The sequence below is a fragment of the Macrotis lagotis genome, chromosome 1, assembly GCF_037893015.1.
Source record: "Macrotis lagotis isolate mMagLag1 chromosome 1, bilby.v1.9.chrom.fasta, whole genome shotgun sequence".
NCBI classification, from domain to species: Eukaryota; Metazoa; Chordata; class Mammalia; order Peramelemorphia; family Peramelidae; genus Macrotis; species Macrotis lagotis.
Window position 1 is genome coordinate 190193085 of NC_133658.1, and position 12038 is coordinate 190205122.

The 12038-nt window shown below is 33.0% G+C and overlaps 1 protein-coding gene across 5 annotated transcripts in view; it reads right to left on the minus strand.

Annotated features, from left to right (window-relative positions):
• The window catches only part of MCPH1 (microcephalin 1), a 382408-nt gene that overhangs the window by 29885 nt on the left and 340485 nt on the right, over positions 1-12038 (minus strand). For 3 of the 5 annotated variants that reach the window (XM_074209531.1, XM_074209530.1, XM_074209526.1), the window contains one exon: positions 244-481. The exons of 1 other annotated variant lie outside the window; for it this stretch is intronic. In XM_074209531.1, the coding sequence (XP_074065632.1) occupies positions 244-481 (238 nt within the window). Of the gene's footprint in view, positions 1-243; positions 482-12038 lie in introns of those variants that run through there. One more of the 5 variants, XM_074209528.1, reaches the window with a different exon arrangement.

The following is a 12038-nucleotide window of genomic DNA, read 5'->3' on the forward strand; positions in this document are numbered from 1 at the left end:
ATATTATTTTCTTCTTTGAACTTGTATCCCCAGTTCCCAGCATGATGCTTGGCATGCAGGAGATACTTAATAGATACTTGTTGATAGATGAATTGATTTATCTTTGTATTTCCCCTAGAGCCCAGAAGACTATATTACTTGGTAGTAGGCACTTATATTTATTGAGACCAGAACTTCATTTCAAACAATGTTTTCTACATAGGAATCACTTTTATTTTTTTGAAGAGATAATCAGCTTCCTACCTAGGATCCATTTTTCTGATAAGTACTTGATCTCTGGCTGTTTCTTTCCCCTGTAGGGACCAATGTAGATACTGGCTGCAAAAGGACTCCTGGACACTTGACCTCCACACAGCTGTACAAGTTCCCTCAGCTTGGCACAAGGGGGCTCAGAAGCTGTAGTTATGTACATCACTGGCTGACTGGCAAAAAGATTTCCTTGGTATTTTCTTAATGACAAATGGCGTTCCAGGCGGCATATCTGTTGGGATTAAAAAGAAAAAGTGAAGAATTATGGTGGTTCTCAGTAGATTCATTTTAATTTCAAATCTCTTAGCTATGAAGCTCATCTTCTTATTGGGAAAATAATGGTTTGAATGCAAACTTTCACATTTTCAAGAAAGTTTACTTTGGAAAGTCTGGAAAAAGATTTAACCATGATATCCAATTGATACTTGGTATTTACCACCTACAGCTAGGTGATTCAGTAGATACAGTGCTGACCCTAGAGTCAGAAGACTCATCAGACCTCAGACACTTACTAGCTGTGTGATCTTGGGCAAGTCACTTGACACTGTTTACTTCAGTTTATCATCTGTAAAATGATCTTGAGAAGGAAATGACAAAAACCACTCTAATATCTTTGCTGAGAAAATGGTCATGAAGAATTGGACATGACTGAAAGAAATGACTAACAACAATATTTTCCAATAAAATATCTATTACACAACCATATTAACATATCATTCTTTTTAGTTTTTGCAAGGAAATAGGGTTAAGTGATTTGCCTAAGTCACACAGCTAGGTAATTATTAAGTGTCTCAGGTTGGATTTGAACTCAGGTCTTCCTAACTCCAGGACCAGTGCTCTATCCACTGTACCACCTAGCTGTCCCTAACATATTTTATATGATTATTTATTTCCCTAATGTTAAATATTTACAATGAACACCAATCTTAGAATGTGATAAAACTATTGCCTATAATACATGAAGTCTAGCCAAGTAATTTAGATGATTTGTTTATGTAAAAACAGAACTTATATAACTCAGAACAGGTGACTTTTGGACTCATGTATAGCATCCAACAGTAACTCTTGCTCTTCCTATAAGATTGCAGTTCTTATACATTAAAAGATATTTCACAGAGCATTGTTTATCATTTGATGTTCATAGAAAAAGTGAGTTTGTGTGTGTACCCCATCCTATCTCAATTTTATGGGCATCAATGATAAAGTTATCTCCCAGAAACACATGCAGGTACCTAATACATTAGCTTCTACCCATGAGGCAACTTAATCCTGTCATTCTATAACCTTCTCTGAGCTTAGTTATTAACATGGGCAAGGAAGGCACCTGAGTCACTAAACCTGAGTCACTAGATTCAGGAAGACCTAGGTTCAAATCGTATTCTTCACATACTGTCTGACTCCGAACTCTATTTAACCTCTGAGTGCCTCAGACAACACTCTAAGACTATCTGAGGAAAAAGAGATACCAAATTGCACTGGTACAGTAATGTTTTTCACCAGGACATTCTTACATCAAAGAAATCACAAATCCTGTGATCAGCATAAGCATTTACCATTGGCATGGAATGCCTACCCTAAAAAGAGAGGTCTTAAAAAAGTTTATACTTGCAGAGTCATCACACTTTTGAATCAAAAAAAACCTCTCTCATTCCTTTTTGCCATAATTAGCAACTGGTTTCTACTTAACAAGTTAATAACACTTTTAAAGATTAAGTGTTTGTGGAAATAGGCGGCTCTTAGATTTATCTCCTTTTGTAAATGTGGGTCAACCTTAAGATGAGTGGCAAGTTCATTCCTCTATCGCATTTCATGTCAGAAAATGCTGATAGTCACTGAGGTTGGTGAGGGAGTCAGGACTTTTGGGCAAGGTGGGGAACAGTTAGAAAGAAAGTAAAAAACAGTAAGAAAGAAAGAGAATCTCCAGGGCAAAGTACCCCAGGGCAAAGATCCTGGGAGAAGATTAAATGATTTTTAGTCTTCTTTTTGAAAAGGGGGTGTTATCAATTGGGGAATAGCTTAGCAAACTGTGGTATATGTATGTCATAGAAGACTATTGTTCTATTAGAAACCAGGAGGGACAGGATTTCAGGGAAACCTGGAGGGATTTGCATGAATTGATGCTGAGTGAGATGAGCAGAACCAGAAAAACACTGTATACCCTAACAGCAACATGGGAGTGATGTCCAACCTTGAAGGACTTGCTCATTCCATCAGTGCAACAACTGGGAACAATTTTGGGCTGTCTGCAAAGGAGAGTACCATCTGTATCCAGATAAGGAGATGTGGAGTTTGAACAAAGTGCAAGGACTATTCCCTTTAATTTAGAAAAAAAAAACAGATAGCTTATTGTCTGATCTTGTTACCTCTTAGACTTCTCTTCTCTTTAAGGATATGATTTCTCTCTCATCACACCCAATATGGAACAAGGTACAACATGGAAACAAAGTAAAGACTGACAGAGTGCTTTCTGTGGGGGGGAGGGAAGCAAGATTGGGGGAAAAATGTAAAACTCAAATAATATCTATTTAATAAAAATAAATTTAAAAAAAGAAAAGGGGGTGTTATATTGGGATTCATGAACCCTCCCAAGGGTTCTATGGATAGATTTGCATAGGAACTTGGATAGGAAATTTAAATTATTTTCACTAGCCTCTAAATGAAATTTATTTAATATGTTCAGAATTTATTTTGAAACATTATCTGAAGATAGACTGCCACAGGGAGTCACAAAAAAAGTCAGGAATTCTCATTTTAGATGAAGCAGCTTGTGAGTTGAAAGTGGAACCCTCATTTTAGAAGGAATGAGAGTGATGGAGTCAAATTGTTACATTTTCAGCATGACTACTGTATCTTAGAAATTGATAAATGCAATAAATCAAGACTTGATTTGTTATTTTTTTTTGATTTCTAGACTTAGCAAAGTGATGGAGAAAATGTTAATAATGCAGATTAAATTTAAAAGTGTGTCCTGCGTATTTTTTGCAAGGTAAATGCGGTTAAGTGGCTTGCCCAAGACCACACAGCTGGGTAATTATTAAGTGTCTGAGGCCAGATTTGAACTCAGGTACTCCTGACTCCAGGGCTGCTGCTCTATCCACTGCGCCACCTTAGCCGCCCCTGTGTACTTTTTTTTTAAATAAATAAGTTGGTTGCTAAACATTTGCCAACATACCACTAAATCTAGGCATGGAACTATCCAATGAAAAAGCTATGGTTGGGGAAGGGAGGTTATATGCAAGAAATGACAAGAAGGTCAAGTCACTGGACTGTAGAGTACATGGAAGGGAGTTAAGTCCAAGAAGGCTGCAAAAGCAGAATGAAACCAGGTTGTAAAGGGATTTAAATGACCTGAACTTTAGAAAGACCACTTTATTGACTGAGTGATCGTGTATAGATGGGAGTGAGGAGAGCTGTGAGGTAGGGAATTCACCTAGAAGGCCACTGTGATAATCTAGGCCACAGGTAATAACTTGCATCAAGGTGGCAGCTTAAGTTATGAGGCTGGGTGACTGGGGGAGGATGATGGTGCCAATAACAGAAAAATGGAAAAAAGGAAGGTTTTCAAGAAGAGTAAAAAGTTCTATTTTGGACTTGGATTTGAGAGATCTATGGGACATCCAGGATAATGTTGGTGATATGGGAAAAGGAAGTCAGAGCTAGATAAACGAATCTGAGAATCACCTAGGGAATCCCAGATAGGGATGATAATTAAATCTATAAGAGCTAATAATATCAAGAGAGTATAGAAGTAAAAGAGAATACAATTGTTCCTTCTATATGGCAAGGGCTAGCGATGAGGTGCCCTTATAATCTGGAATATCTGAATAAAATTTTTTGACCCTCCCTTTGTACCAGAGAAGTCTGAATTATTATAGTATTAGAAGATTAAAAAATTGATATTATTTAATATTATACATATATTTTATGCATTTCTGAGTTTCTAAACTTTTTTGAGTGTGTGTCATCTGCTAGTCTCTTGAGTTGTCTGCAGCTTCTGTCAAATTCCTAAAAAATTCCCATTTAATTTCTTAAGTCAATCTGAGAGATAGTAAAACCACAACTGGGAAAGTTATGAAGTAGAAAGAATAATTGTATGATCTAGAACAGAGCCTTAGGGTTCACCCATGATTAGTGGGAATGACCTGGAGAAAGATCCAGCAAAGGAGATTAAGAATGAACAATCACATAGGTAGGAGAACAGTATCATGAAAACCTAAAAAAGGAAAGAGTATACTGAAGAGGATAATATGTAATGTCAAAGAGTTGCAAAGTCAAGAAGAAACAGAAAAATGAGAGGGAAGGTTGATTAGGAGATAGATTATTTTTAGGCACATGAACTCTTAAAGTTACAAAGTATAAGAATAATATGAGAGAGAATATACAACTGATGATCAAAGCTGAATGTAAATGTGATGAACTCACTGAGTGAACTGAATAGGATACTAGAGTGGAGTAGAAAGTAGAATCCAATTAAATGCCATTTACAAAAAACAATTTGAAACAGAAAGATGTACAGAGTTAAAGAAAGTTGCTAGAGCAAAATTTATTATTCTTTAGCTAAAATTAAAAAAAAGTATGGCTAACTATTGATCTCTGATGAAGCAAAAACAAAAAGAGACCAAGTAAATAGAGAAACTACAGTTTTCTAAAGGGTACCATAAACAATACTAAATATTAAATATAAGTACCAATAATATTTATAGCTTAGTATCCAAATTCTTAAACTAGAACAACAGGAAACCTCAATTTGTCTGTCTCAGACCTAAATTTTTCCAACCAAAAAATAATACAAATTGAAATGAGGGATGTGAGTGGAATTCCAGAAAAGTTTTCATTTCTCACCATTGCTCTGTTTGGTTTTAACGTCAACATCATTATTTTCTGGCATCTGACCTACATCAGGATTAGCTCATCTTTAGGAAACATCATCAAAAAGATTGCTTCATCTATAAATCTCAGTTGCCTCTACCTATGACTGGAGGACTGAGCAAAAAACTCCTCCTAAATTCAACCCTTTAGAGAGCTCAGAATTCCAAACTATCTCTGCATTTCCCAGTAGCTATTTTGGTTTAGACTCTAATACCCTAGTGCTGGATACATTCTACTCTCTACCTGCTTTCTGTGTATTGTCTTTCTCCATTAGCCTGTAAGCTCCTTGAAGTCAGAGTCTGTCTTTAATTTTGCTATTTGTATACCCAGAGCTCAGCATAGTGCCTGGCAAAAGTAGGTTCTTAATATTTATTCATTATAATATACAGAAAAGTTAGATATGATAGAGCTCTGGAGATTAGTGGAAATAGAAAGGAGTATGCATAGACTAATATGTACATGGAACCTTCACAAAAATGATCATACAATATTAGGTCACAAAACTTTAAAAAATCTCCAAAATATAGATGTTACACAGCCTTCACATATAATAATGTAATAAAAGTTATATTCAATAAAGGGTCTTTGGAGCAAAGATTTAAAATCAATTAGACTAAATACTTAATCCTAAAAAACAAGTAGGTTCAAAGAATAAATCATAGAAACAATCAATTTAATTAAAGATCATGACAGCAACGAGACAGTAGAATAGACAGTAGAGCAAATTTTTGAGGCGTAATCAAGGTAGATTTAGGGGAAAATACATATCACTAAAAATTTTCATCAATAAAAGAGGTAAAGAACAGATTGGAAATGTAACAACAAAAAAATAAATTTAAAACTCCCAACTAAAACACTAAAATACAAATCTTGAAAATAAAATAAGAGACTAACAAAATTAAAAGCAAAAAGTTTAATAAAAGTAGCAGCTTTTTTGGGGGGGATAACTAATAAAAGGGATAAATATTAGCTTAAGTTGATTTAAAGAAAAATGTTAAAATCAAATTACTAGTATATAAAAAGGGGAATTCATAACTAATGAAGAAATAAAAGTATCAGAAACTATTCTGCCTAATTATAAGACAATGAAAATTATAACTGACAATGAAATGGAAACATTTATAAAAATATAGAACACCCAATTTTGTTTAATTATAAAATGAAAATGATAATTAATAATGAAATGGATGAATATTTATAAAATGTAAAATATCCAGATTGACTAATCAGGAAATAGAGAATTCAAATAAATCTAATCTTAGAAAAACAAATTGAACAAATCATAAATAAATTCCTAAACAAAGTTACAAGTAAATTAAAGAGGTTAATTCTAATATTGCACAATATATTTGAAAATAGGAAAAGGTTCTACCAAATTCCTTCTATGATATAAATATGGCCTTACTATCTAATCAGGTATAGAAAAAAACTATAGAGCAATATCCCTAACTAATATCAATGCAAAAATAAGTAAAACATTATCCATGTAATATAATAAAGATTAGGTTGAATTTATATCAGGAATATAAAGCTATTAGGAAAACTATAAATAGCAAGAACAACAAAAATAATGATTATAGTAAAAGATGCAGAAAGTTCTTAACAAGATATAATACAATATAATATAATAAATATATAATACAATTCAACATATAATATATATAATATAATACAATTCCTGTTGAAAACCAATTTCAGTTTGAAGAATAAAACATTTTCTCAACATCTTAAGTAGTAGTTTTCTAAAACCATTCATTTCATCTAAAATGAAGCCTATTTATTCAAACTGCTAAACTAATGGTTCTTCCCAGAAGATTCCAGGTAGTAAAGTAAGGATATTCATTATCACCATTAGTAATTGTTTCTACGTTGGCTAGAAACCCAGAGGCTCTTTCCCTTCCACACTGATTTTTTTTAACTAGGTAAAAGAAACCTTTCTTTGCTTCATTTCTCACCACACCTTAATCTCCGAATGGGTGCTGCCTCAGTCAGTCTGATACCTAGGAAAGACCTTAGCTTAAAAAGGCCAAGGTTTGGGACTACATCCAGGGTCATCCCTGTGTCCTGATCTGAATATTGCCACTGGACCTAGATAGGTCCAGAGGAGAAAGTGAGGCTGGTAATTTGCACAGCCCTCCCTCAATTAAATCTAATTTATTTGCATGTCATGGCATCATCATTGACATCATAGTATTCTTCAAAAATAAAAAGAAAAGAAGGACTAATAACAATCACTATTCAATATAGTGTTAGTACAGTTAAATATGGTAATAAGACAAAAAAAGAAAGGGAAGAAATAAGCATAACAGAAAACAACATCACTTTTGGCAGATGATTTGATAGTTTATTTAGAGAATCCTAGAAATTCAATTAAACTAATTGATATTAAAAATTCCAGCAAAGTTTCAAAATATTAAATGAACATACAAATCATCAGCAATTCTTTTTATTATAAATAAAATCCATCAGGTAGACCTAGAAAGACAAATTTAATTTAAATTTACATTTTACCTCATAGGACATAAAATGAATAATTTTTATCCCATAAAATTAAAAAGTTTTTACACAAATAAATTTGATGCAGCTTAAATTAAGAGAAGCATGTAATTGAGATTAAAAATCTTTGCAGAAAATTTTTCTTCAATGAAAGTTTCATTTTTGATATTTTATATATATAGGAAACTGATTCAAGCTATAGAATATATGAAATAATTTGCAGTTTGCCAAGTCAAACACTAATGAACCATAGGAAAACAATTATAAAACTTTATTTACACAAATAAAGACAGATTTAAATGAATGAAGAAATGTTAATTACTCATGGGTAGGGCAAATTAATACAATAAAAGTATTATTATTGTTATTATTATTATTATTAACTAATTTAATAAGAATGTCATTATTACCTAAATTAATCTACTCATTCAATATCATACCAAATTATCAAAGGATTACTTTAGAGAACAAGAAAGAAAAATAAAAAAATTTACCTGGAAGAAAAAAGATAAATAATATCTAGGGAATTAATGAAAACAAAGTAGGAAGGAAAGGACATAGTAGTATCAGATCAATGATATGATACTGGTTAAGACTAGAGAAGTTAATAAGAGGATAGATTAGATACATTTAGGCATAAAAATGAAGATAATAGTCAACTATTTGATAAATCCAATGCACTCATCTAGGCAAGAATTCATGATTCAAGAAAAATTACAACAAGAATTGGAAAGTAGTCTGGCAGAAAGTAAGTACAGACCAGACAAGGTCCAAAAAAGTCCATTACTTAGACAAAAAAAGGGTAACAAAACAAAGGAGCAAGGAAGACATTTTTGTTAAAACTATTGATGGGGGAAGTTCACAACCAAACAAGATATAGAGAGATCAGAGATAAAATGAATAATTTTTGTCAACAAAATTAAATTTTTTATACATATAAAATTTGCAATAAATTAGAAGAGAAATGAAAAAATTTTTGCAGAAAATTTCTTCAATGAAGGTTTCATTTCTGATATATAAGAAACTGATTCAAAATTAGAATTGGAATTATTCTCCAATTGATAAAATGGACTAAGAATTTGAATTGGCATTTTATAGAAGATGATATTCAAGCTATCAGCAACTATATTAAAAATGTACTAATTCACTAGTAATTAGTGAAATGAACAATAAAACAACTTTTAGGATTCAAACTCATCTATCAGATTAGCAGTAAACAGAAAAGGAAAATGCTGAAGACGATATAGGAAAATAGGTACATTTGGAGCTATAACCATCAATAGAGGAATGGCTAAGTATGTTTTATAGCATATGCATGTGAGGTAATGCTATTTCCTGTAAGAAATGATGAAAGCAATGTTTTCAGAAAAAATTGGGAAGACCTGTATAAAAATGAAAATGAAGTGAACAGAATCAAGGAAATTAGTTACATAATAATAGAAGTATTGTCAAAATAAATAACTTTGATAGAATAGAAACTCTTTTCAACACAATAAGCAGCCACAATTCCAAATGAAACATGCTATCTAACTTCTGACAGAGAGATGATGGACTCAAAGTACTGTTTGATATCTTTTTGAAAGATGGGGGGAATGGACAATGTGGGAATTTTTTTGTTTGGTTTTACACATTTGTAAAATGACTGCTTTCTTTCTTATTTTCTCAGTTGGGGGTAGAGTGTGAAAGAGCAAATGCAGATTTAAAAATGAAGTAAAATTTAATTTAAAAAAGATTATTGGTAACTTTTCAAAGGACAGTTTCAAATGAATGTTGAGTTTATAATCCAGAATGCAGAGAATTTAGAATCCAGTGAGAGATGAAAGGAGCCTTCTGATTGGTCAGTTTCTCTTAGAAATTTCATTTTAACTGGGACACTAATGCATTGCTGGTGGAGTTGTGAACTAATCCAACTTTTCTGGAGAGCAATTGGAATTTTGTCCATACTTTTTTTAAGCATACTACTAAGTCTGCACCCCAAAGAGATTCTAAAAAAAGGGCAAAAAACCCACATGTACAAAAATATTTATAGTAGCTCTTTTTGTTGTGGTAAAAAATTGTGAACTGAAGGAATTGCCCATCATTTGGGGAATGGTTGAACAAATTGTGGTACACGAATGTGATTGAACACTATTGTTCTATAAAATTATGAGGGATGGGGTTTCAGAAAAGCCTGGAAATATTTGCATGAACTGATGTTGAGTGAAGTGAGCAGAACCAGAATAACATTATACACACTAACATGGAATGATGATCAACTTTGATGGACTTGTTCATTTCAGCAGTGCAATAATTAAAGGCAACTTAAAAAAGACTTTGTGATGGAAAATAACATATATATATCCATAGAAGGAGTTTTAATGCTTACATTCTTCAATTTTTAAAAGTTATCTTATGTATTATGTTTTCCCCCTCTAATTTCTTTCCTTTTTTGATCTGATTCTTCTTTCAAAATAAGATTAATATGGATATATTTAACATAATTATACACATATAACTATACTGGATTGCTTTATGACAGAGGGAGATGGAGGAAGGAAGAGAGGGAGGGGGAAAAATATGAAACTGAAAACCTTTCCAAAAAGTGATGAAAACTTTCTTTGCATGTAGTTGGAAAAATATTAAAAAAAATAAAAGAAACTTCATTTATGAAAGTGTTTAGGCCAGCTATATTCACACCTTCATTCTTCTCTTAATTTTGTTCCTGATACTCTAGACTTCTTTCTCTACCATGCCCTTCTGAAGGTACTTTCTCAAACTTTAACCTTTCTTTTATGTATTTCCTTCCATTATCATAAATATAACCTCATTGCTTATTTTTTTGCTTCTATTTATATTCCCAGACTAAAAACAGTGCTTGGCACCCAGTCATTTATTATGTGCTTATTGACATGCTGACTTGACTTTGACTAAAGAGAATTATCAATTGACTAAATAGAGTTATCAACTGTAGACAAGTCTTCTCAAATTGTTTAACTGTGACAGAAGATAGGATAAAAAGCAAGTACTGATAAATAAAGGGAAGTCTTGGGAAGAAGATAGTGAATAGGGAAAAAATAAGGATTATTGAGAGGTAGAGAATGTTTGAGGTGTAATCTGCTAGAAAAAATGAGATGGAATGAGATAAAGGGTGCCTGCAGAGAGATTCACCTTGGCAAGGAGATTCACCTTGGTCATGTGTGATGAAAGTGAATGATGAGATAGCAGAGGAGAAACATTCTAATGGGATGAAATGAGGTGAGAAGAGGGGGCTCCAGTTGAATAGCCTCCATTTTTGGAGGTGAAATATATGTCTAGGTCCTCAGCTAAGAGGATGGATGGGGAGAGTTTCATGAACGTTTTAAATAGGGATGAGAAGGGTTTGAGAGTGACTATATTGAGTGACCAGAGAATTGATTAGGCAGGTATAAAAGGATTCCTTAGAATCACTGGGTAGTCCAGCAGAGGAGTCAGGAAGATTCACATTCCTAAATTCAAATCTGGCCTCAGAAACTTACTGTGTTACCCTAGGAAAATCATTTAGTTCTGTTTGACTTAGTTTTCTCATCTGTAAAATGAGCTGGAGAAGAAAATGACAATTTACCACAGTGTCTCTGCCAAGACACCAAATAAGATCATGAAGAGTCAGATACAACTGAAACAATTGAACAACAACAAAAGTATTGCTTGCAGCAGACCACATAGTTTCTTGTTTGTTGTTTTTTTTCCCAGTTTCAAACAGCCACATGTGAACAGAAGTGAAAGCAGTAAATGGAAGGAGTGATTTAAGGTTAGGGCTCAGCAAGGCAGGACTGGTAGGCGATAAGGTAAGAGAGCACAGGACTTTAATCAAGAGGATAACTCAGAATATCAAGCTGATTTAAGTACTAATAGGGGAGGAAATGTATTGTGTCTGTTGCAGGGCTGATGATCTGGGAAAAAATGAAAAGTAGAGTGAGGATGAGAGGTAGAAAGTAAATAAAAAAAGTTTATGATTTGACAAAAAAAATTTGGAGTTCAAGATTATGAAAGTGGAATATTTGTAAATGATGGCAAAAACAAGGGGTACATGAGACTGAGTGGAGGAACAGGTCTTAGTAATTGAGGAGATTGAAGAACTGGTAAATTGGGGTATATAAGGGAGTATGGAGTATTACATATAACAGGAGAAAGGGTCAAGATTTGAATCCAAGTCCAAATTCAAATCCACCTCTCTTTCCACTGTAACATATAGAAAATGTTTTGCCTGCAGTAGGCTACCAAATTAATTAATAAATAGGACAGCTGGGATTCTATCAACTTCTGATTTAGTGTTTTTTCCAAAGTATCTTGTTGCTTTTATGTTTTAAGAAATCACAAATTGGGTATGGAAATAAGACTGCTTTAGAACTAACTGTGATTTTTTTTTGAATCAACCTAATGAACTTATTTTAAAATGGATCATTTAT